This window comes from Peromyscus eremicus, chromosome 11, assembly GCF_949786415.1.
Source record: "Peromyscus eremicus chromosome 11, PerEre_H2_v1, whole genome shotgun sequence".
Lineage (NCBI taxonomy): Eukaryota > Metazoa > Chordata > Mammalia > Rodentia > Cricetidae > Peromyscus > Peromyscus eremicus.
Window position 1 is genome coordinate 32,707,453 of NC_081427.1, and position 27,259 is coordinate 32,734,711.

The window sequence follows — 27,259 nt, forward strand, 5'->3', positions numbered from 1 at the left end:
GGAGCTGGCCTCCATCAGAAGCATTGTGAAGGGAGCTTTCTGGAGATCTGGTCCTGTCCCATGTCTTTCCAAGGGTGCTGGCTACATGGCTGTGCAGCTTGTAAAATCCTACCTGTACATCTGTGTGTGGTCAGTTTTCTACATCTCTCTAATATTATGTTTCAATAGGTTTTTAAAAGATAAAACCGCAATAAGAACAACCCTGAAATCCTCTTAGATACAGGAGCCTGTATTTCCTCCCTACTGATCACTCTCGTGTTCCGAGGGCCCCTCCCATACACAACTTGTGTTGTCTGCATGGCTCATTCATCCAGCAATCCCATACCGAATGCTTACTCTACCCTAGAGATGGGATGTCGGCTTCTGGGCTACAGCCGTGAGAAGGTGGTGTCTATGTAATACGTGATGAGAACCCAGAAGATCAAGGACCTGACTGTTGACAGAGAAAGAGGGAAGAGAGTCCAGGTGAGGGGAAAAGGTCGCACAGAAGGTGAAAAATAGATGGAAGCAAAAGAAAACAGCATCTGAGAACACAGTAGGAGATGGAGATCCTGAGGCTAGAGGCATCTTCCTCAATGCTCAGCGTGAACGGGATGTGCACAGGAGGCCGAAGTGGGAGGCGGGCCTTGAAGGACTTCATCCTGAAGGACAGGAGATGCTTCCGCTGAAAGGTGAAGTCAGGAAGGGACATCAATGAAAAGGCTTGGCACAGTCCAAACCACGGTGAGCATCTGAACCAAAGAGGAAGCCACAGGAATGTAGAAGAGGGGGTACATCAAGAGGCACTGGGAAGATGGTTCATCCGTAAGACATGTCGCCTTGGTGTAGACCCGGACCCGCTGCAGAATTCTAGCTTTGACAATGGAACCTAACGGAAGAGTGAGCTGGGGGAAATGAATCCAATAGTCAGTAGAGACATCCCAAGTGTTTTGACAAGTGAAGGTGTTAAGTATGGCAGCCTGTGGGACAAACCACTAACATTTCTGGCAATAACCACCTACCTCCACTCTCTGTTACCAAACTTACCGGTGCCCATGCCAGCTCACATGGTTTCATCCTAATTTGAAGTCTCTTACCTCCCCTTCCCACAGCATCCTGCACACCATATCCCTCAAGGTGTATCGATATGAAGGAACTGTTAATCATTCAGTAATCTTTGCTTCCTACCCACCAGAGGCATAAAAATATCTATATCATTTATATTTAGTATCTGTGGTGGTTTGAAAGAAAATTGTGCCCCCCAAAGGGAGTGGCACTATTAGGAGGTGTGGTTTTGTTAAAGTAGGTGTGTGGAGGAAGTGTGTCACCGTGGAGGCAGGCTTTGAGGTCTCTTTTGCTCAAGCTTCCCTCTACTTCCTGTTGCCTGTAAGATGTCACACTATCAGCTCCGGCACCCTGTCTGCCTGCACACCTCCATGTCCCACCATGATAATAATAAACTGAACCTCTGAAACTGGAAGCTGCCGCCTCAATTAAATATTTTCCTTTGTAAGACTTGCCATGGTCATGGTGTCTCTTCAGAGCAATAGAAACCCTAACTAAGACAGTATTCTTTTTTCCAAAAGAAAATTAAAGGCTAAGTAACATGTACTTTTCCCACCTGGTGCAGTCTCCAACTAACGGGCTCCAATAAAGTTTGTGAGTGAGATCACACACAAGATCGACTTCGCCTAGCTTAGGACAAAGCAGGAAGTTGGCAGGTCTGTGGCTTCTCATCTATCCAGTCTTCAGCTAAGTATGGAACACAGTAAGTGAACCACTACCCAGATAGTATCCTACTTTGAAAACTTAAGTTAAAGGGGAAACAGACTCACAGGTTAACAATATAGTTGTCCACTAGAGGTCTCCAGATTACCAAAGATGATGTCTTTCTAGGGAGACATGCTTTCCAGTCTTTTTTTCTCTCCTGTTTTCTTCTTCCTCTTCCTCTTCCTCCTCCTCCTCCTCCTCCTCCTCCTCCTCCTCCTCCTCCTCCTCCTCCTCCTCCTCCCCCCTCCTCTTCTTCCCACATTGGTCTGTTGCTAACCTGCCCCTAAGGCCCAGGCCCCACTGCAGGATAGCAATTCTCCTCCAAACTCAGCTTCTCTTTTAGCCTGCCCCAGCATGCCTGAGAGCAGCTCCCTCCTCAGAGATGAACAGGACAGAACTAGGAACATGATCTTTCACTCTCTCCCCACCAAGCCTATCAAGACATGCTGACTCCACAACCTGTTTAAGAACTAAATCATTCCCCACTCCCTCCTCTGCCCTGAACCATCTTTACCGAGGCACCAGAGGACCCTCGTCTGCTTCTGCTTCTGTCCCTATGATGCACCTTGACCACAGCAGCCAAATAACATCTTGTAAAACATAGAAGTGGAACAGGGCCCCGCTCTGCCCGAAGCCCTGCAGAGGTATTATTTATTCAGAATAAAGCAAAGAGCTCTAGAGCTGCCTGCAAGGCCCACTATTTGCATGCCTTTCATGTCTCTGGGCTCTTCTAGGCTCTTTGCTCACTTCTCTACCTCTGCAGTTCCCTCCTGGCTACCCTAGTCATGCCAGGAATGTTTCCCTAAGGGCCTTTGCTCTGGCTTTCAGCTGTCTTTGAAATTCTTCTCTGCATGACTCCTCGCCCAGCCCACTTCCTTCATGTGGGCTCAGATGTTACCTCTGTGCCACCCTGACCACCACATTGATTACTGACAGCCGCCTCTCTACTGGGGGGGGGGGGGCCCGCGGTGGCGCGTGGGGGGGTCCAAATCCTCTTGCTTGCTTTTTTTTTCCCATGTTACAAAACTTCCTAATGTGTCAGAAAATAGACCCATTTTTTGCTGTGGAACAATCCTTTTCTATAGTATATGTATTACTCTCATTGGCTAATAAAAAGCTGATTGGCTGATAGCTGGGCAGGAAGAGATTGAGCGCCAGAGCCAGAGTAGGAGAATGCTGGGAAGAGGAGGGGTGGAGTAAGAAGGTTCCCCACAAATGCAGAGAAGCAAGAAGAGAACATCGTACTGAGAAAAGGTACCAAGCCATGTGACTAAACATAGATAAGAATTATGGGTTAATTTAAGTGTAAGAGTGAGCTAGTAAAAAGCCTGAGCTATTGACTAAGTATTTGTAAGTAATATTAAGCCTCTGAGTCAGTTATTTGGGACCAGGCAAAAAAAGTCCGATTACACACTTTTATGTTTACCTATTATCTGACTTTTCAAAATAGAACAGAAGGTCTGTGACAAGGGCTCTTAACCTGCTGTCATTTTTTTGGTGGTGGTGGTGGTGGTGGTGGTGGTGGTGGTGGTAATGGTGTTTTTTTGGGGGGAAGGGGGTTTCTTTGGGTTTTTTTCTGTCACTTCTGCATCCCAAGCACCTGTCGGCTATATAGCACATAAAGGGGACTGCAGAAATACTTGGTGAGCACTTGCTAAAAGAATTTACTGCTGAATTCCATTTGCCCCTCCCGGCCAGAACTTCTCTAACAGGAATGAACTATTCTAGGTTCATTTTCTATTGCTGTGATTAAATTGCTCTACAAAAAGCACCTGGGGGGCGGAGACAGAAAGCATTCATTTAGCTTATAACTCCAGGTTATGGTCCATTACTGCAGGAAATACAAGACAGGAAACGGAAGCATCATATCCACAAATCCACAGCTAAGCGCAGAAGGGAATAAACACACCGATCCTTGCTCCCTCTCCGCTAGCTTTCTTCTCACTAATACACTTCAGGACGCCTTGCCTAGGAAATGGTACCACCACCAAGGGCTGAGTCTTCATCCAATCAAAACCATCCCTCAAAGATACACCCATAAGCCAAACTGATCTAGATAATTCCTCATGAACATTCTCTCACCAGGCAGGCTGAGCAGTGGTGGCCCACACCTTTAATCCCAGCCAGCACTGGGGAGGCGAAGGTGAGCGGATCTGAGTTTGAGGCCAGCCTGAGTTCCAGGACAGCCAGGACTATATAGAAAAACCCTGTCTCTAAGAAAAATAAAAAATAAAAAATAAAGGAGATTCTCTCCCCAGGTAATTCTAGGTGGTGTCAGGTTGACAGTGGCCGTCAAATCTGACAAGCACAATCATGCATTAGTTCCTACTTGTCCCTCTGGATCCACTGTTAGCTTTCAATCTGTTTGGTATCCAGCCTATGCCTTGAACCAAAGAGCTCTCCTGCCACTGCCTTCTGCTTGGGCTGAACCAAAGGGGAGGTAATCAGGGAGCATGAGGTTCAAATAACAGTGATGTCAGGATCTGCAGTCCTTGGGCTCTCTTCCCTTCTATATACAAAACTTCTAAATACTGTTTCATTCTCTTAAGGCCTCCCATGTGAGGGCCCCTGACAACAGCACCCCTCTGTTTTTATCTCCAGGGTATTTAACAGTCATGTTGCTTTCCTTCAACTATAATCAATCCTTTTGTTGTTGTTGTTGCTGTTGTTGTTTTGTTTGTTTTGTTTTTCGAGACAGGGTTTCTCTGTGTAGCTTTGCACCTTTCCTGGATCTTGCTTTGTAGACCAGGCTGGCCTCGAACTCACAGAGATCCGCCTGGCTCTGCCTCCCAAGTGCTGGGATTAAAGGCGTGCGCCACCACCGCCCGGCTAATCAATCCTTTTAAAGGAATCCCTTTGATAAAGTCCTCAATTACCAGTGATAATATCCATAGCTATGACTAATAAAATCACAATCATGAAACAATCCATGAAGGTGGATATAGCCCATTTGTTTTTTGTAGTTTTAAATGTCTGAAGCTACCTCCAAGCCTTCTGAGTCCACTCCAAAAACCGGAACATAGCTGGTCATTCATTGACTTGGAAATTTTTCTGAGCACTCTTTCCTACCTCTCTGTTTATTTCTGCCACACATTACACATTTTAACTTGGCCCTATTTAGAGATGACCTTCTGTATTTGTTGATCTTGGCTCTGGGGCTGACTCTGTATTCGGCCTGTGATTTAGACTAGTCATCTCCCGGCATAGCAACCAGGCAATACCTAAGATTCTCAACAACTGGGCTAGACAAAGAGGTGGCTCTTAGGCCTTGAAAAAACCTACTAGATAGATAGTTTACTGTAGGAGTGTTTCTTCCTATAGTGTCTCTCATTCGCAAACTCATCAAATACATTTGCTGATATAACAGTATCATCACTGATGATAAAAAGATGAGTTCACTACATCCCTGACATCGAAGAGCTCACAAAACAAAGACTGAAGATGTGTACCGTTGGCAAATAGGGAACATGCCATTCCTAATAGAGAAGTGAGTGTGAAGGTCCCTCCACGCTCCTAGACATTGAAGGTGACAATGACAGACTTTCCACCAGACGGCACTGCTTACCTTCAGAAGCCAACATTTCTCTAGGATACCTGAAGAAAGAAAACTTTGGGTTTCATAGGCTGACATTCCAGTGGTTAAAGAACTCTAAAGCCAAAAGTCTACAGAGATGTGTTAACGTAAACCAAAATGGATATTACACAAAGGGCATCCATCTTCTGAAAATATTTCATTTCTGCATCTGAAATGTAAATTCTTGAAGGCAGCAGTGGTGGCACACGCCTTTGATCCCAGCACTCAGGAGGCAGAGGCAGGTGGATCTCTGAATTCAACGCCAGCCTAAAGAGCGAGTTCTAGGACAGTCAGGACTACATGGAGAAACCCTGTCTCAAACAGAAGAAAAAAAAAAAAAGAACTTGTAAATTTTGGGTTGTAAGCCTAGCCTTTAACAGCTGAGCCATCTCTCCCCCTTACCAGCCTTAGCACTCAGGAAAGCAGGCCATGCTCCTCACCTGGGCAGCACAGCAGAGCTGACCCTATTGACAAGGATACAGGTGAACTGGCCCGAGAATGTGATTATGGGAAATTTGGCCCACCCCTCATCTGCCATATGGTGGTGTGAGCAGGGGAGAGATGTCCCCACACCCCCCACTGCCGGTGACAGGTTGGGGAGCTGACGCTGAGGTCACAAGAACAGGAGAACTGTCCCTGCCCCCATGCAGCATTCGGGTGAGTGGCTCCTGTACCTCACCTGGGCAACACAGTAGAAACTGGCCCTGAAGGTCTAGGTGTGAGAGTGCCAACTCTGAGAGTATGAAAGCAGAACTAGCCCCACCCCTTGCTCTTTGCTGCAAGGGGTGAACTGGGGGGGGGGGGATGCTAGAGAGCTCACCATGGTGATGAGGACAGGGGAGAACTGGCGGGCTGACCAACCCTGTAACTACTCAGCCCAGAACCAGGGTTATGAATTGGCTCACCCCAACATCCTCACCATCCGTGATCTGCTGGAGCATGTGAAGGGACCAGTCCTGCAGATCCAAAGCTGCAGGATCTTCATGACACAGGGCAACAACAGGATATCCAAGAGGAGTCCCAGTGAGGGCCCAGTATCGATAGTGTAGCAGAAACTAGAGGCCTTGAACCAGACCAATGACTGTGAACACTTGCACGTAAAGACATATGGACAGAAGGACATACTGTGTGACTCACTGTGTCACACTACAGCTTCCATGAGATTTTTTTTTCCTTTTTTTCTTTAAAATTTTATTTTATTTGGGGAGGGGTTGCAAGGGCAGAGGGCAGATACAAAGGGACAGGGAAGTAAATGGGCTCTAGATGGGAAAGACACAAAGAATAAATAAAAAGGTTAAAAAAACTTGATCAAAAAGGAGGCAACAATAACAAAAAAAAACTCTTGAATATCTATTTTCTAAAATCTCACTAATTGACTATTTTTAAAACATTGAGTATTGGGGAAACTTTATTTCCTTTGCTTTCATTTAGGAACATGTTTTAATCTCAATCATACAATTTATAACTACTCTGGTAATAGCAAAAGTACAAAAATAAAAGAAAATGCTATATTTGGATGTAAGGTTCAGTCATCCCACGGTACAAAGAAAACCTTTCATGAACTAAGCACATAAATGTAAGTACACATCTCAGGACATCATTAGCCCTTTCCAAGAAAAATAACCAAACCCTACAGAACGCGCACAGTCAAGACAACGGGGCCAGTATCTGCTCAGTAAGGTCACCAGAGCTATGCTGTAGAAGTAAAAAAGGAATACGGCAGAGCACACAGTCCACTTGCATTTAACTCCAAGTTGGAAGACACTGGCACACAACTAGAATTTTTATTTCAAGTGAGGGACTACTTACTGCACCCTGAAAATTGTCCTGTACCTGATTAGTATGATGTACAAGAAATCAGAAATACACATGCTTAAGTATCATCTAACAGTATCGAACCTTCCACATATAAGCAGGAAGTTATTTATATCCCATTCATTCACATCTATAACCCAAAATAATTCTGTCAGGAAGAAAGTAGCATGTATATCATAATACATCCATTTTTCTATTAGCTCTGTAGTTAAATGGTTGACATATAATTTATTGTGAAACTTTAAGGTCGTACCGGTTTATAAAAAAATCAACAAATTCTCAGCTTTTTCAACCTTTTAATCAACAATATCAAATATTCAGAAGTGTGGTCCTAAAGCAGTCTCATCAACACTGTTAGCCTTTATCTCATCAAGGCTAACAGTAAATACCTCATACAAAAGTGTTATGTAGCAATTTCCTCTGAACTGAAATACTTACTCCATGCTTGAAGGAAGCTCATTAAAATGCAGGAAGTTTTAAAGAGAGACTCTTAAGACTCAGGAAATAGACAGACAAACAAAAAAAAACAAAACAAAAACTCACAAGTCTCTGGGAGTTCCTGAAACTGACCAGATTCACAAGGCCCCTCCCACCCCAAGGTTACGTAAATAGTAAGGACTGCTGAGAAGACTCTCCAACCCGTTAGGCCCCAGGGCTTCAACTTTCATGCTGGCACGGGCTTTTGTTGATACAGCTGCCTTTGAATGGTCTATGTCTGGTAAATAACCCCTACCCATATTCCTGGAGGTAACTCCAATAAATTCACTGGTTCATGATATCGGTGGTATCATTACTTTGGTCTATCTTCAGTTCCCTATCCAACGTGAAGAGGCATTTGTTCATGCCTCCCCATGAAAAGTGTCACATAGCACAAGGTAAGTGTTCTAAGAGATGTCGACAGATCCTTACATAAAATGTGCTCTTGTCATCACTCACTTCCAAGATAATCTGCCCTGTTTATTCCCAAAACCTTTATAATAATAAGTCGACCTGCTAATTCAAAACACCTTAAGATTGCTAAAGTCTTTCATCCATTTGTTGAAAGGGTGCTAATGACTTACTGTTTTGCATACAAACAGCTTTTCCTGACATCACTAAATGTACCAACATGTGCACGCCTTTTTAAAACCATAGATTATTATAACCATTTTGATTTACAGCCCTACTGCTAAGTTGATAGCATGTCCTTCACATCCCACCAAGACCAGCAACATTTTTTACAATCAACTTATTTCTTTATATAGCATCTGGAGTCATGATATAACCAAAAGAAAGAACTTAAAACAGATTTCAAATTGATGTCTGCCTTGCTTTATACATGATGGCCTATAATAACAATAAGCATGAGGGACCATCTTTAAACTTTTTTATTCTGACTTTTTTTACATTTATTTTACATTTTTTTTAAAAAATGAAAGTATATCAGATATAAGCCATTAGTTTGCATGTTTATTTATGAAAAAGCAAAGCTTATTTACTTGTGATTATGAAACATGGCATCAAAGTATAACTTTGTTGGGCCTGATAGCACAAGCCTGCAACTGCACCTACTTCAGAGGGTGAGTCGGGAAATTCATTAGTTCAAGATCTCATTAATTCAAGAGCTCCCTAGGCTACAGAGAAAGCCCAGGGCTAGGCTGGGCAATTTAGTAAGATCTTGTATCAAAATCAAAAGGGAAGAAAGAAAGGAGGCTGGGGATAAATAGCCCAGAGGTAGACCACCTGCCTGGCATGCCCAGAGTTCTAAGTTCAATCACAGTGCTACAAGTTAAGAAACAAAAACAAAAAACATTAACGTCCATTCTTGGCCTTGCTATCCACTTTTCTGTTTTGTGAGAGGACTCTCACTGCTTGGCAACAGATCATGCTGGTATTGAATTTATTATCCTCCCCAGTCTACTTAGTGATGGGATTATAATCATGTGCTACCATATCCAGCTAGCCGCTATCTTGACTAAATATATTACTCTTATAAGTGGAGGCAAATTTAATTTCACTGATAGACTTTTTATATGTTTTGATAATTTCATATAGGAATGCACTATTTACATTATTTCTACCACCACTCCCATTCAGTTTCTCCCTTTCCCTCACCCTACTCCATCTTGGATTTATGACTTTTTCTTCTCTAACTGTTATAGATTCAGAGAGAGAGAGAGAGAGAGAGACAGAGAGAGAGACAGAGAGAGAGACAGAGAGACAGAGAGACAGAGAGAGACAGAGAGAGAAACCCAGAGTTCATTTGGTGTTTCTCAGGTATACATGTGTTTAGGGCTGACCACTTGACACTGCATAATATATCAGGGGTCTCATCCCTGATTGCTGATAAACTTTTCAGGTAACATTTTAAAACTAGCATTTCTTTCTAGCTAATCATTTCAGAAATCTACTCACCCTGCATTGTTGCTGACTGCAGTTAGATCTTTCACTCCAGTCTTCAATAAAGCTCCTATAAGGTTTTCTGGAATTCCACACAGCCCAAAACCTACAAAACCCAAAAGGGAAACAATTACCTGTGCAGAGGTAATGTTCTTTCAAGAAACATATGTTATTATTCTCAATAGAACAGAAAAGGCACAAAGCATTTTGTTAAACGTAATAAGCAAAATACACAACTATACCTTATCAACTCAATACACAGCCATCAGTCAGATTACTGGATCTCGGTGTTTCAAACCATTATATGTCACCAGACACCACTGTCAAGGCTTTGAATAAGTTAAGACCAAATGTAATCACTTAGATATGACATGTGTACTATTGCCCCTCTTCATGATACAACCCACATCCAGTTATTTATTTAAATATACATTGTATACATCTAGGTAGTATATTTTACAGAACTAGAACCCTAAGCTAAGAACTTTGATTTCTTACATCTTTAAAATTCTTCCAAGAGTGTAGGATTTAAGATGGACACTCAATAACTCCCCAATGTGAATGAATGAACAAAGAACAGCCCCAAAATAAGTCTTGATTGCATATATAAGAATCAGGAAGTTAAACGTAATTAAATCAGAGGCAGAGATTAAAAAAGACATCCCAAAGAAGTAGCAGAAACAGAATACGGGGACTTAACAGAAAGACTCTGCTCTTTTGCTCAACAAATAAGGAGCAATAAAGACTAACTAGAGCGGTGGTTCTCAGCCTTCCTAATGCCGAGACCCTTTAACACAATGCCTCATGTTGTGCTGACCCCCAAGCATGAAATTATTTCATTGCTACTTCATAACTGTAATTTTGCTACTGCTATGAACCGTAATGTCATTATCTGTGTTTTTCAGAACGAAAGAGCCATTCAGCCCCCACAAAGGGGTCACAACCCACAGGTGGAAAGCCACTGAGCTAGGGTACCTAACAAGATGAGGCACATGTTTCAAGTTCACCAGCCTTCCCAAGGATTTAGGGATCCATGACAGCTCCTGATAAGACACTAGCACACTAAACCTCCGTCTTTTCAATTACAATCAGAAGAAAATAGAAAGGAAAAGCACAGTAGTAAAGTGCTGATCTTCCAGGGAGAGACTGTCACAGAGTGGCAGGGGTCATGGCACGTTGTAAGTAAGACAGTAAATGAGGAAGAGCTACATGATAGAATAACTGGCATTTAGAATCTATATAGCTTTGTCATACCATTTTCCTAAAGACCTAAGAACATTACCATCGAAAGGAAAACAGTTCCTTTACTTACCACCAACCAGCAAGGTGGCACCATTAGGGATATCTTTTACAGCTTCCACTGGATCTGTGTAAAATTTGGTGTGGTGACGAGTACTGACAGAAAAGTAGCAGACACACCCCTGGAACATTAAAAACATTTCCAGTGAACAATCATTTGCAGCTTCACTTTACACAAATAGCAAATGATTCCATATATACGTAGATGTGTGTGTGTGTGTGTGTGTGTGTGTGTGTGTGTGTGTGTGTGTGTAGCGGTAAGTTCGTTGTCCCTTTTCACATTTGGTATTTTTAATTGACAAAAACAGTATGTTTACAGTATATAACATCACATTCTGATACATATATACATTGCAAAATGCCTCACTGGAGCTATCTGACACAGCATCACGTTGCACGTCACTTTTTTTGTGGTAAGAACAATTCACAACTACTCAGAGTTTTCAAGTATAGTTACTGCTCCTGCTCATCACCAGGACATCTATTCCTAAGTTTATTTCTCCTGTCTAACTGAAATGTTGTGTTCTTTGACCAATATCTTCCCAACTCCTTCAACTTCTAACATCTATAATGTCATTTGACTCTGTCTCTCAGGTACAATGGTTTATCTTTGCCAGGATGGACATGCTCTACTGGCAGGTTCTCACCAGGGTCCCTTGTGATCTATATCTTCTATTATGGAGGGGTGGGAGGGGAAGCTGTGTCACTTGCGACCACCACCCAAAAGAATAAAAGTAGATAACTCACATCGTATACTGGGATGCAGATTTACAATATTAGTGTCATCAGTCACCCATTTCTCACAGTAACCTAGCTTTCCAGTCAGTCGACAAGCACTGAGAACCTACCTGCTGCTGTGGGATGGTCTGTATGTCAAATGTGTTGCTGATTAGTCAATAAATAAAACACTGATTGGCCATTGGCTAGGCAGGAAGTGTAGGCGGGACAAGGAGGAGAATAAAGCTGGGAAGTGGAAGGCTGAGTCAGAGAGAGACTGCCAGCCGCCACCATGACAAACAGCATGTGAAGATGCCGGTAAGCCACGAGCCACGTGGTAAGGTATAGATTTATAGAAATGGATTAATTTAAGCTATAAGAACAGTTAGCAAGAAGCCTGCCACGGCCATACAGTTTGAAAGCAACATAAGTCTCTGTGTTTACTTGGTCGGGTCTGAGAGGCTGTGGGACTGGCAGGTGAGAGAGATTTGTCCTGACTGTGGGCCAGGCAGGAAAACTCTAGCTACAACCTGCGCCAAGTTCTATGCCATTTGTCGAATCTCTATTACGGTCTGAGTACCGCTCTCTGGGGAATTAAGTACAGTGTGGTCAGTTCCAAGTGCTAGAAGAACTCTAGAGACACGTGAGGAGCAGCACACCAGAGGACTCACTTCCCTGTGCCGCTACCACAGAAGCTGAAGGCAAAGCAGCAGACTATGACCACTACAGGGAGGCCTTGGTGCGCCACACCGGAGAACTACCAGGGCACATACGATCTGGAGACAGTTTGTCACCTTCACAGCCCATGTCAGAACTGGGTCCCCCGGTCAACAGTGTTGAGAAGCGGTAGAACTTTCATGAGGTGTGGGAGCCTGCACAAAGGTATGAAGGCTACTGGGTTCGTTCTTGTAGGAGCGAGCAAGTCCTTGCTCTGGCTGCACTCCCTGAATTGCTGACTGCCAAAGCTAGGCTTTTTCTAAAGTGAGGTTGCCTGTCCTTCACACCTGCTCATCCCTCTGCTCCTCTGCCATGTCATAAAGCAATGCAATGCTCTCATCAGATGCAGTCACCAAATCGTGGGCTTTTGGTCTCCATCTAACTACGAGCTACCTAAACTTCTTTTATAACTACCCAGCGTTTGTTATAGCAAATGAGATGGGCCTAAATGAGTCATCCAGTGAGCATTCATAAAACCAGTTGTAAGTTATTGCCCTGTCTATTCCATCCACAATATGGGCAAGCGAAAAGGAGGAAATAGATTCTATGGTAACTAATGGCCCATATTAACAATCCTTCACTTTACTTCCATTATATATTTAACCTGAAGAAAGAGGAAGTGGAGAGAACGACAGCTGAACCCTGATATCCTGCCATTTTAACAAGCCCAGCTATAAAGTCACACCCACTTGACTACCCAACAGAAATTCAGACAGCCACAACCCGAGGTGGTCAAGAACTATCTTTCTTTCTTTCCCGTAAAAACTGTTTTCATTTTTTAAAGTACCTGTCAGTTAGCACAAAAGACTATTTAAGGGGTAAACACTGAGGGAGTCTAATGAGTGATAAAAGGCTGAGGTTACACACATGATCACAGGACTTTTGTCCCTTTAAGTTTCTATTTTGGTCAAGGTCAGGTCAGGAGTTTGCACACTGCCCAAAGCCTGGGACATAAGTAGAGGGAGGGACAAGGACTCTGAAAGGGCTTAACCACAAAGAAGTTTCTTTTCTTCCTGTCCTCAACTAGTAAGGATTCATTTGCTTCTTTTTTTTAAACACACACACACACACATATCAAGTGACAAGTAGAGTTAGTTTTGGTCTCAGAAAAAAAAAAAAAATACAATAGATTGAATACAGACATGCCGGTCCTGTAATTCCAGCCAGCACCGGGAAGGCTGAGACAGAATGATTGCTAGCCTAAGCTACATAGCAAGTCCCAGGTTAGCCTGGGAAACAGCATGAGATTCAGTCTTAAAAAAACAAGACCGGAGTGCTGGAGAGATGGCTTAATGGGTAAGAGTATCTACTGCTTTTGTCAAGAACCAATGCTGGGCAGCTCACAATTGCCTGGAACTCCAGCTGCAGAGGATCTGATGTTTCTAGCCTGTGGTGGCACAAACACCCCCCTCCCCCCCCCCCCCACATCTTTGACTGGTCTCGGGTTTTGGCTTCCTGTCACACAGTCCTTCCACCACTGTGTGCTCTTGCATGTTTTCTGAAAGTCCTCTATTGTTCTACCTGTCATTTACACACAACAAATCTTTATGAGAGTCCTGCTCTGTAATGTGTGACTCTGCTGTCATGATCTCTGCCTCGGAATAAAGAGTCCAGGCCTCAGCAGGATACATACGGAAGAAAATGAAAGAATTCATCTATACCCAAACAGGCTGAAAGGTGAGGTCACCTTGAACTGCTTCTCTGTGGAATTCTACAGAGAGTATGCTGGAAGCAGAATCCATTCCCCCATGGACCCAGGGAGCCTTCGAAGATTCAGAAGCAGCCCAGAGTCACACACTTAGCAAGAATCCCACCCCTTTGGAGTAGCTGATAATTAGTGTCGTCATAGCACTAATTGGCAGTCACCACTAATTACCCTGCAGCTTGTCCCAGTCTGAACTTCCCCCACTTCTTAAAAAAGAAAGAAAAGAAGAAAAGGAAAAAGAAAAAGAAAATAAACCCGACAGAAATATTTTAGAAAACGTGGAAACTGTGCTGGAGATGTAGTTCGGTAGCAGAATGACTGCCTAGTAGGCAAAGGGCCCTGGGTTCCAACCGATGTAGGAGGTTGTTATAAATGTACCCATACAACCAAAATTCAAAAACAGCAAGGTAGGCTGGAGAGACTTGCAGAGTAGGAAGCTCAGTTCCCAGCACCCACATCAGACCATCAGGTGGCGCTCACAGCTGTCTGCAACTGCAGTTCTGAGTCTCCAAGGCCTCCAACTGTAGTTCCCCAGGGATACAGGGATACAATGACGTCCAGCCTCAGCAGGCACACATGCATGCGAGTGGTGCATATACACTCATGAGGTCATACACACACAGACAGAAATAAAAGTAAAGTGACATATTTCCAGGGAATGTAATATTGAGCTTAAGATAATGAAGAACTTCATAGCCCTTGATTTTTTTTCATTATTCAAACATGTTAATATTTGTTAATGTATGCTTTATTGGCATTTGATATTTATGTACTCTGTACTGAGAAACGAACTTTGAGTAAAACATGTTTCGGTATCAGAAAATTAGCCACCTACTTTGGGAGATAGTATGATGTAACACGCCATATACTCCTAGGGTCAAAAGTACCCTCGTGTCAAACCCCAGCTCAGCCAAGACTGAATGGATGTGCCAGGACTTAACCACTGACGATGTCTTTGCTGAGAGGTGCTATTTGGGTCAAAGCCCGGTGAGGCGCTTGCACAGTGCCTAAAGATGACCATTGTGGACCGTCTCCCAAAGATACAGTTAGAAAAGAAGCTCTATGCCAGACTGCAAGGAAATTCCTAGGGGATGTCACCCTCCTTGGGGAAATGACACCTTTTTACCATCCCCAGCTAAGACAGTCAAAGCAAGCTGTCATTTATTGGAGTCTAATTTTTAACCTCACCACTCCCTACCTGCCCTACCGCCCCCCATCAATGATTTCATAGAGAAAATTTGTAACGTGACCATCACCACTGCAAATTCATCCATATGATATTTCTTTACGATTTCCGAAGCCTAGGTCTTAGCTTTATGATTATTTTTTCCCTCCTTCATGTGTCCAGTCCTGTCATTTTTTTCTTCTTGACAATATCTCACTGTGTGGGTCTGGCTAGTCTCAAAGTCCTGGCCTTGAGCAATCCTCCTGCCTCAATTCCAAGCAGCCAGGACTACAAACACACACCACTATCCAGCTACATGGGCATGCCATTTGCAATCCAGTTTGCCAGTCTGCAAACTCGGAGGCAGTTGGTGAGCCAGGAATTGAGACAGACGGCGGGGCAATGAGGAAGCCCAATGCCCGTGGCTAACTGTACCACCGAGGGTCTTCAAAACCCAAAGCCCAGAAAGCACCTTAGGGGCCGCACAGGAAGCTTTTGCCTTTGCTCGCTTAACCTGTTTCTCCCCTGCTCCTCTACTTACACTGTGTCTCTGCGAGTCAAGACAAACCCATGTTACTGGCAGTAATTCCTAAGACGAGGCAACTGGGGAAAAGTGTATCTCTGCTAACATCTACCTTTTCTCCTCCGACAGGCAAGTTTAAAGACACTCTATTTAAACCACTCCCAATTAACCTTCTCCTTCTAATATATTCTATACATTAAATGGTGTTTTGGAAAAGACAAACTTGTTGGTGGAGGGCTTGCCCAGCGTGAACAAAGCCCTCGTGGGCCCCAGCAGGCCAGCTGCAATCCCAGTACTAGAAGCAAAAGGATCAGAAACTGAAGGTCAGCCTTGGCTACACAGCACGTTTGAAGCTAGCCTGGGCTTCATGAGATCATTCCTGGAAAAAAGGTTCATGTACCAGCTGCTGCCAAATAGATAAATACATAATAAATAACTTTCACGATTGCACCGAGTACCTAAAAGAATGTGGGGCACTTACTCTGGGGATAAGCTTTTCATCACAAAGTATCTTATTTGTCTACCCGCCTACCTTCAGAAGAACCACAATTTATTCATGGTAATCATTTCTGATATTAAAATGGAGTGAGGAGAGTTGGAGAGATGGCTCAGAGGGTAAGAGCACTGGCTGCTCTTCCACAGGTCCTGAGCTCAATTCCCAGCAACCACATGGTGGTTCACAACCATCTGTAATGAGATCTGGTGCCCTCTTCTGGCTTGCAGGGATACATGCAGACACAACACTGTATACACAATAAATAAATCTTAAAAAAAAAAAATGGAGTGAGGAACATAGTAATTAAGTACTTTAATGAGAGAAACAATATTCTTAAGAGTGGAAAATATTTTTCTGTTTAATGCTTCTCCCTTTGGCATCATCTCCATTTTGACCTTCAGCTCTTCGACCTGACCTCTGAACTCTTACTCTATGGTTGAATCTAAATTTCATCTCACAACTTCCTTTCTAGCCATTCACTGCCACTGTTCGCCTCAAACTCTTTCCGTTGTCATTCAACACTCGAGAACTCGGGGGAAATGTACTTTGGGATGAAAATACACCAAACACACGTTTACAATACATTTGGGATTTTGACTCTGTTTTTTATTTATTTTGTGTGCGTGCGTTTGTATCTGGGTAGGGAAGGGACGTGCCACACTGCACCTGTGGAAGTGAGAGGACAACTTGCAGTCGTCAGTTCTCTCTTTCTACTGTGTAAGGCGTAGAGCTCGAACTTGGGTCATCAGACTTAGTGAAGTGCCATTATCCACTGCTGGGGGATGATATCTTTCTGTATGCTGTGAGTATGTGTCGCTCTGATTGGTTGATAAATAAAGTTGCATTGGCCAATGGCAAGGCAGCTTCCAGGCAGGCGGGAAATCCAAGCAGATAGACAGAGAGAATAAAGGAGAGGAGAGGGAGATGCCAGCTGCAGCCAAAGGAGAAGCAAGATGCCAGCAGACCAGTAATGCCATGGCCACGTGACAAAACACAGATTAATAGAAATGGGGTTCATTTAAGAAGAAAGAGCTAGCTAGCAAGAAGCCTGCCCTAGGCTATACAGTTTGTAAATAATATTAAGCCTCTGAATGATTATTTTATAAGTGGCTGCGGGACTGCAGGGCCAGGAGAGACCGGAAAAACCTCAGGCTATAATCCATGATCCATCTCACTGCCCCAAAACACATTTAAATATATATGTGTGTGTGTGTGTGTGTGTGTGTGTGTGTGTGTGTATATATGTGTGTGTGTGTGTGTGTGTGTGTATATGTGTGTGTGTGGACACACACACACATATTACCTTAATGATAGAGAACTACACACCCAAGTGATAACGTTGTCACCTCACTACTGTTATTAAAGAAATCATGACATGGAAAGGCTGACTTTGCCTACCTTAGTACCGAAGTTTGGTAAACAGAATTGGGGAAGAAAAGTCATGAAAAGAGACAAAGAAAACTAGTCAGGAGGAAGAGGCAGCAATACTCGGGAGAAGAGGCTCATACAAGCTTGCCAGGAAGTGTGGCACCTCTAACAAGAGGAATCGATCCACATTCATTGTGAATGAGTCCACTTAAGGCCCACCAAATTAGAAACCTTGGAGTTGGCACAGCAATCGGATTTAAAAGCCTCCAGGTAAACCTGAGTCATGCTAAAGTTTCAGACAATGAACTTGCTCACCATGGGGGGAAAAAAGAAATAAACAAACAAAGAAACCATTTTTTTTTTTTTAATCCAGGCATGGTAAATAAGCCCACACCTGTAGTTCCAGCATTCTGCAAGCTGAAGCAAAAGGATCATGGGTGTTGGGCCTTCTTGGCCCTCAGAGCAAGAGCCTGTCTCCCAAAACAAAAACTTAAAAGCATCTTTAATAACTATCTCAGTTTACCTGTTGGCTACATTTAGCTGGAAAATGTTCAAGGTCACTTAAGCTGCTAGCAAAGTTCTCTCGTGCACATAGTAAATGAGCATTCTTTTCGAAGCGGTGTGCCATGTTGAGGGAGACAAAGAACTGACCTATAACAAGGTCCCAACGTTCAACAAGTACACAAGTGTTACAACTCAAGAGAGGTGGGATGACTTCAGTGCTAAGCAAGCAGGAAGACCATCAATGTGTGAGCCCGGAGAATACGCCAGACAGCAAGAGTTAGGCCTTCTTTTCTTATACCCGAGAAGCCTAACTTTGAACTCTGCCAGGAACTTTTAATAAGAGACAGAAAACCCATAATTATAGCTCATCCACCTGGAGGTTTGCTGGCTTGGGAAATGGTTTAATGATTATATTGAAAGCGGGGTAGACTAGGGGTGAATAAATTATACTCAGACAAACATGCACTACCAAAAGAATGTTTTGACCTTGGCCCAAGGACATCCCTGTGTCCTGGTTTTGGCATCTGCTCCATCACTTGCAACAGGCTGAATGATGGTCAAGTTCTCTTTTAATCATGTTTTGTGTACCCAAATCTATATGTAATTACCAAAATGCCTCCTATGAGGAATTTAACAATGCAATAATTCAGGTCTGAGGCATTCCCTAGGACATGCGGGAGTAGCTTGATGACTTCTCTAGCAAGGAAATGAGCAGCAGAGAAAGAAAGCAGTTCAGAGTACACACGGTGAGCACATGCCCTGTGCAATGCATTCTTAAACTCAGAACTACAATCTGAAACATCACCAAAGAAAACACTTCGTTTTCCTGTTCAAAGAGGAGGTTCCTAAGCGAACTGAACCCATCACGGTGAAGTCACCCTCCTGGAGCTGAATTCTTGTCCAGCACTCGGTTCCTTGGCCCCACACTGAAATCCAACCCGAATGTGTGCTTACAGGCAAGCTAGTGTACAAGCAAAAACACCCACGACCCGCTGATCCGCTAGGAGGGTGTCTCTGGATACCAATTTAGTGGAGCTGTGGGAGCGTAGTGGGTCAATGTATATTTTTAAAGGTCTTTGGAAATTGCATGTCTCTAATCCGGATCTGGGGATGGGGGCGGGGGGGAGACTCCAAGTAAGGGATGGCGGCGGCGTTTGCAGACTGCAGCGGGGTGGCGATGCAGCCTGCAGCGGAGCACCGCCAGTCCTCCATCCGCTTCCAACCGCTTGGCAGGCTAGACGCCCTGTGATGAGCGCTCCAGTCCGGGTTCCCCTTTCCACCGCCATATAGGGAAGGGGAGGATGGAGCGGCAGTCCGCCCCCGCCGCACACAGCATCCGCCCACTTGGCGGTGAACTTGAGCCAGCAGCGGTTAACCCGGCCAGGGGTTCTGGGCCTCATCCGGCGCCGACGCCAAACGCCAGAGGCTCCCTCAGGTGGGGCGCAAGCCTCGATGCGCCGCCCTTCCCGGCTCTGCTCCTCCAACCCGCCCCTCTCTAGGGCGGCGGCCCGGGGGATCCTTTCCCAAGGGCGTAGGCGGGCAGGCGGGTGGGGGACGCGAGCCCCCCGGGGCTCGGGCACCCTCCCCCCCAAAGTCGCTGCAGCGCTGCCCAGAGCCCCGACCGCTTCTCAGCGCTGCACGCACAGCTTGTCTTCATCTCGCCCCATCAGGGAAGCGGATGGAGAAGCAAAGACAGACAAGACAGACAGACGGCCCGTGGCGCGGGCGAGCCTGAAACCCGACCGTCTCCGAGCCCCGGGCACGGCGCGCTGCAGATGCCAGGTCCCCGGCTGGAGATGGTGGGGATGGGCAGGGCAGAGGACGCGCGCGCCGCTCGCGGCTCGTCCGCGCTCTTTTTTTTTTTTTTTTTTTTTTTTCCCGCGCGTGGCCTTCCTCTTCCCCTTCGATTTACCTTGTGCCAGGCGCCCCGCGAGCTGCGGGCCGGGGTGCAGAGGCGAAGCCCGGAGGACAGGAGTTTGAGAGCCGCCATCTTCGGACCCGGGTGCGGGAGGAGCTGGAGGAGCAGCGGGGCGAGCGCGCGGGTGTGTGTGCAAGCGCTGGTTGCCCGGGGCCGCGGCGGCGTCACCGGCTAAGGAGAGAAGGTTCAGGCGAGCCGGGAGGGCGGGCTGGAGGCTCGACCGCGCGTCCGTGACGTCCTCGGGGACCTCGGGGCGGTGCCGCCCCTTGCAGGCGGCTGGCTTGTCAAGAAGCGAGACAGGGAGGGGCCCACGGCTCCGAGTGGAAGCGAGTCCCGCCGAAGGTCCCCGGGCCGGATGTGCTGGGGTTATCTGCGGGCGCACCCGCAGCCACCGACGCGCCACCTTAGGCTGGAGGAGGCGCTAGTGTGTGCCTGCCCCCAGCCCGAGGCTTGCCATTGACTAGGGTTAAAAGTGGGCTGGAGGGTCCTCTTGCTGAACTTCTTGGTTACTTTTCCAAGTCAGCCTCTGGAATGTGTACAGGCACCAAGGGTCACTGATAAAGATCTTCTCCCAGGTCTACATATTTCTATCATTTCTCAACCACCACCACCAACACACACACACACACACACACACACACACACACACACACACACTCTGTAAAAGCCTGGCTTTGGCCTTCATTTCCTCAAAAAACCAACTGTGTGCTGACTGACCCTCAGGAGATGTGTCCTGCTTAACCGACAGAGGGACAAAATTAGAACTGGGCCCTTGTTCCCCATCATCCTAGTTTATGTTCCAGGATTTTTCCTGGCACCGGAGTCCCAACAATTCCAGAGATTACACAGCAGGTACAAACAGAAGTGTCTGTCTTGTCCTTAGCCAAGTTGCGTAACCTGCCTCACCTTGTAGTGTCCTGCCTGTCTTGGTTTGGTATGAGAAAAGCCAGGCAAGGCTTCTGGGACACAGTGAACACGCAAATGTTAGGCACTAAATTTACTTCAGTTTCGGGGCTGGATTAACTTTCTTTGGAGTTTTGCTTGCTTGCTGTTTTGGTTTTGTCTTGTTTGAGAAAGCGTCTCTCTATATCGCCCTCACTGAAACTCGTGGATGTGTGTCTTAGGCTGAACTCCACCTCTCCATCCCCTTCTGCTGCAGCTTATCCAAGTGTGTGTGTGTGTGTGTGCAATCGTGCCTGGCTCAAGCCTTATCTTTTGACTGGCACCCAGAGGACCTGAACAAATTCGATTTCGTCAGGACCTTCTATGCACATGGCAGGATGAAAAAAAAAAAAAAGCACCTGGAAGCCCAGGAACACTTTTCATTGGAGTAAAGGCTGCCCACCTCCTGAGAGACTGATTTAATTTTGAGATAATGCAAAACCCATGAGAAAATTAAATGACACTTTAACTTCCTTAGAAAGGACACTAAGGCAGTGAAGGATGAATAATCCGGTTTAATTAAAATCTTCCTGTCGGCCTGGTGAGATGGTAAGGGCACTTGCCTCCAGGCTTGGTGACCTCAGTTTGACACCCAGGACCCACATGGTGCCAGGGGAGAACCAGCTCCTACATGTCATCCTCTGACCTCATGTGTGTTGTGGCATGTGGGTGCGCACATGTATTTGCATGTGCACAAAATAAATGGATAAATACTTCTTAAGTCTATCCATAAAAGCAACCATCTCAGTATTCTTGTAACTCAAAGATTTTTCCCTGTGAATACTATGGTTTTAGTATGGGGAATAAAACACCAAGTGAACCGATCCAGTCACCTAGGAGAAGTTAACTCGGTAATCCTGCATATCTTCAGGCACATTTTAGTATGCTCCGGGGTTGTGAAGAGTTCGAGCCGGGGCTCCGTGACTAGCCCCAGCACAGTACGTGGCAGATGTTGTATTGCAGTTTATAGAAGGAGCAAAAGCTAGCATTCCTTTTCCATTTTTTCCCTTCCAGGGCCATGTGAAAAGGGGGGGTGGGGGGAAGGGCACTGGCAACTTTGTGTGTAGTCATCTGACGCATTCTTCTTGGCTGGCTCATTTTGTTGCTCCTAGATGAGGAAAACAGGTATTTTAAATCATGCATTCTGGGGAACTACTGCTCCTGGAAAAAAAAAAAATCAGGCTTCCTACTGCGTAGCCAGAAGACAGGGTGCTGTGTTGCTGATGCCTCCGTCTTGGGCTTCGTTTTACACCTGCTCAACAATGTGTAGGCAAGCTATCAATGCAACTTGAAAAGAGTATTTACTTTGTACAAGTCTTTTTCCAGGCTCTACAAAGGTCATTTTAATTTTAACTTGCATGTAAATATCCTGATTCTTTTAAATTTCTGATTAACAGGAACATTTCCCTCTCCCATATGTGTGGGGGCATAGGCTCTGGGGACTGAACCTAAGGCCTCCTGCATGAGCACTCAAGCGCTGCACTATACCCTCTGCTCTGTTTTTAAGTTGCCCAGCTGAGCCTTAAATAAGCTCTGTAGTCCAGGGCTAGCCTTGAACTCCTGATCCTTCTTCTGTCTCAACCTCCCGAGTAGCTAGGATTATAGGCCTGCACTAGCAGGACCAGCGTCCTCAATACTCTTGACAGGCAGTTTGTGACAAATATTTCACATTCATGAAAGTTTCCTCATAAAATATTATACCACTTGATTTTCACACTCTTAAAGACTGGAAAGACTAAACTCGGAGACTTTAAACGACAGGTCCCACACAGCTAACAGGGAAGTTTGTGTTCTGAGGTTGAGAGTTGAGGTGTCTTTCACCAGGTGAATGCAGTCTGTTGGATCGTGAGTTAGAGTACAGTCACCGTGTTTCTGCTTGAGAGATTTCATTTTAATTCTCCTGAAATATAGTGTAATAGTTCCTCCTTTAACTGAAAGATAAGACATCCTTCCCTAGTTAACAGCATGTTCCTCCAAGATGAAAGTCAGGGGCTGGGAAGACTGGCTTTTAAATGTTGTCTGACTGGCTTAACTAGTCCTAGGAGTTTTATCTATGTGGTGTGAAGCAGTTACAAAAATGCATAAACGCCTCATTTTATATAATGATCCTTTAAGCCACAGAGAAAAAAATCTTTCAAACACTTGTGTCTTCCAATAAGAAAAATATACAAAGTCCTCATATAAATTTGCAAACCTAAGTATTGTTTACTCTGTAAATCATTATGCCTTGATTTGCCTATTTTGTTAATGTAATATTTTCATCGTTCCCTTGAAGCAATAATTTTTACTTGATTTTGTTTAATTAATACATTAAAATGAATTGGATTCTGCCAGGCAATGGTGACTCATGCCTTTGATCCCAGCATTCAAGGAGGCAGAGGCAGGCGATTTCTCTGTGAGTCAAGGCCAGCCTGATCTACAGAGTGAGTTCCAGAACAGCTAGGGTTACACAAAGAAACCCTGTCTCATAAAAAAGAAAGAAAGAAAGAGAGAAAGAGAGGAAGGAAGGAAGGAAGGAAGGAAGGAAGGAAGAAAGAAAGAAAGAAAGAAAGAAAGAAAGAAAGAAAGAAAGAAAAGAAAAAGAAAAAAGAATTGAGTTTTTCCCTATTCTATTTTTCATAGAAGAAAATGAAAATATATGAACTACATGGTCAGAAAGAGCTCACCCCCAGGAATGAAAATGAGAGGCATGTTAAGGGGCTAAGAAAGCTTCAGGAGGAAAACCCAGCAATCCAGTGCACTCATCTTCATTCTCAGCCTCTCCAGTGAGAGGGAGAGACTGCCATGACTGACTTTTATCCCTCTGGAACTGTAAGCCAAAGTAAGTTCTTTCTTAAATAAGTTGCTGCTTTTGATCATGGTTTTTTTGTCACCGCAACAGATAAGTAATTAATAGAGACGCTGGTACCAGAGAGTAGGCTATTGCCGTGAAGCACATGACCATATTGTTTTGAGGGGGGAATGTGCAAGACTGGAAATATGGACGAGAAAAGCAGTTGAGTACTTTAAGTGGTCATCCTAATAAGACCCGAAAGACACTAGTGCTGAGAGCAGTGAGGACTGGGGAGGCCCAGCTCAAGAGGTTTCAGAGGGAAACAATATTAGCAATTGGGTTAGAAGCCATTCTTGGGATGTTTGGGCAAAGAGTCTGACCACCTTCTGCTTTTATCCTAAGAACTTGCCTGAGGCTAAATATAAAAGTAACAGGTTAATTTTTCTGGTGAAGAAAATTTCAGAACTACATATTGTTGAGTCTATGGCATAGTTTTTATTGATAATGCTTCTTTGGATCTACAAAGAAAGAGAACAAGTAAGATAGAAAGAAAACAAAATATAGTTTGGTAAGAAAAGGAGCACTCGGAATGTCACAGCCAAGGCATGCAGTGAAAGAGAGGATACAATTGTTAAGGAGTTAAATACCATTAAGGGGAGGGAACAGGATGAGACCCCACCCAGCTGAGCTTCCAGATTCTGAAAGGAAAAGGACTAAGAGGATTTCCTGTTCCTGGAAGGCAACAGCAAACAAAGGCAGCTGCTAATGTGGTTCACTGGGGCAGGATCCATCCCAAGTTGATAGCCAGACTTCGCAGGTTTCTCAACATGGTGCTGTCTTAGATGCATGAAGGAGTCAAGATTGAAAGGGTCATGAATTCTTCTTCCACTTCTTTAGAGAGCTTCTGAGGCCAGGAAAGTTGTGGGAGAGGAGTCCCTGCCTGAAGGCTTTGAGAAGGCAAGAGGCTCTGAGAAGTATTGCATGAAGCTGTGAAAGTGAAGGTTGAGTTGCAGCAAAGATACCAAAATTTTGGTGATTCCATAGCCATGGGATACCTGCTAAGGAAAACTGCATACAAGGGGTGGAATTAGTCCAGGAGAGGGGTGTATATTACAGGCAGCAAAGTTGAGGAGTAGAGACAACTATAACCCCTTTGACATCAGATGTGGAACTACAGGATTTTGTGCTTGCCCTGTTGAGTTCTGATATTGCTTTGTTATAGTATTCCCATTTGGAAGGGTAATGTGTATTCTGGGGCATTATACATTGAATGTAAGAAATTTGTGTTTTGATTTTATAAGGGTTACAATTAAGAGACTGCCTTGAGTCCCCGAGGAGACTTTGAACTTTTGAGTTTTAAACAGTATTGAGGCTGTGAAAGACAATGGGGGAGTTTTGAAATTACATTAAATACATTTTGTGTTAGAATGCCGTCATGAGCTTCTGGAGGCCAGGGAGTGGAATGTGGTGGTTTAAATGAGAAATGTCCCCCATTAAAAAAGGAATTTGAATACTTGGTTCCCCAGTTAGTGACATTGTTTGGGGAGGTTTAGGAGGTGTGGTCTTGTTGGAGGAAGTATGTCACGGGGGACAGGATTTGAGAGTATAGAGCCCATCCTACTTCCGCCATGCTCTGCTTCATTTCATGCTGTGGTTGAGATGCAATAACTCTGCTTCCGTTCCTGCGGCCATGCCTTTGCACGTGATGGACTGTCATACTCCTGGAACCATATGCCAAAATAAATGTTACCTATAAGTTACCTTGGTATTTTTTTATCACAACAATAAAAGGCAGCTATTTGGTCCCCATGCCTTTGAGGACTAAAATTCCACACTTTTTAGAGACACAAAATGAATTACCTTTCCTAATCTTCCTCTTCTACACACATTTTTATTCCAAATTACATGTGCCTTTGGAATTTTACATGATGAACTCACATAGCTTCAGTAACAACTGAGAGCCAACAAACCAAGACACATGTGAGTTCTGGTAGGTGGATTGAGCTCAAAGCAATCCCAGCACTGTCGTTCCCTAAACTAGTAGCTCCTGTGGTGTGATAGTTAATGATATCTTTGCAAATTGCTGAGATATGTGAGAATATACCAACCAGTATCTATTTATACTAGAAGGATAATAAGACCTATACCTTGTGAATTTTGTATTTCTTAAGTGCTGTCTGCCCATTCTTTTGCTACAAGAGTGTACCTTATACTAGGGAACATCAATAGAAATTTATCTCACACAGTTCTGGATGCTAGAGAGCCTAAGATCTGCGTGACAACTAGTTCAGTGCTTTGCATTCCAGTGAAGCAAACTGCAACCTAATTTAAGAATATATTCCTATAACAAATAGCTGAATGGCAGCCAATCTTAGCAGTTATACTTCATCCAATCATAGGCTGACCAGGCCATTTTCCTATGACTCAAATAACTCGTGATACCATGCACCCAAAAGACAAATGCTGAGCTGTGATTAATCAAGGGATTTCTTTTTGTTTTTCTTAATGTCTGCCCATATTAATGAGTAAAGCTCTCTGAACTACTAGTGACTTGGGATGCTGCATCATAAATAAATATTTCTCTGTTTAAATAAGCTGCTGGGTTTAATGTTTACTTTTTTTCTTATAACAGGTTTCTTATACAGGCTTGTTTACCCTCTTTATATCCTTATGGCAGAAAGCTATGTTATAACTTTTATACTGGCAACAATCCCATTTCATAAAGACTTAATCACTTTCTAAAAAGCCACACCCCTGAATATTATTACATTTGTGATTTGGAATCAAGTTATAAAGTGAAGAAATAAAGGGAGTACATTTTTACACCATAACTGGCATTTCATCTTTCCTCACACCCTGGAAAATATCAGGCAAGATTCAAACTCTACTTTATGATATTAATTGTTGCCACCCTTGCATTTCCCACTTCCTGAGACGTCTTTGGATTTGACCCCAGTTCTCCAGTCTGACTAAACCTATTTCCAGGTTTCCGTTTCTCTTTCATTCAAATTGATTATTGTGAATCCCTCCCAAGTAAGCTTCTCTCTTAAATGTAAGCATTCTTACAACTTCCATTTCAAATGCACACCTAGTGTTTTTACAACCTTTTCTAAAATAGTTCAAGTAGTCTTCACGTGTACCATGATGGACACAAGAGGCAGAAAAAAAAAAGTCTGTGACCAAGGTGGTGGCTCAATGTCTCAAAGAACACAAGGATGAACTGGTGGCTGATCTTTATCTTCCAAGATGAAGATATTTCTTAACTTCTGAGCCATCTCGGCTGGAGAGATGGCTCAGAAGTTAAGAAAACTTGCTACTCCTCCAGAGGACCTAGGTTTGGTTCCCATTACCCACATGGCAGCTTATATTTGTCTATGACTCCATTTCCAGGGAATCTTGTACCCTCTTCTGGCCTCCACAGGCACCCAGAATGCACAAAACACACTTACATACATGTAGGTAAAACATTCATACACATAAAATAAAAACAAAATCTTTTTTTTCAAAAAAGAAGAAATATAACTGTAAAATTACCAAACCGTAGCCCACTCCAGCAATCTCATAAAAATATTATCCTGCTTCTGATTCTGAGGTAGTAGACAGATACCTGTTTCT

The 27,259-nt window shown here is 44.2% G+C and overlaps 1 protein-coding gene across 1 annotated transcript in view; it reads right to left on the minus strand.

Annotated features, from left to right (window-relative positions):
* The window catches only part of Oxct1 (3-oxoacid CoA-transferase 1), a 134,662-nt gene extending 114,510 nt beyond the window's left edge, over positions 1–20,152 (minus strand). The window contains exons 1-3 of the mRNA XM_059276320.1: positions 19,924–20,152; positions 10,830–10,938; positions 9,533–9,623 (exon numbers count right to left, since the gene is read on the minus strand). Of these exons, the coding sequence (XP_059132303.1) occupies positions 9,533–9,623; positions 10,830–10,938; positions 19,924–20,001 (278 nt within the window). The 5' untranslated portion in view covers positions 20,002–20,152. The remainder of the gene's footprint in view (positions 1–9,532; positions 9,624–10,829; positions 10,939–19,923) is intronic.
* Positions 20,153–27,259: the final 7,107 nt, after the last annotated feature.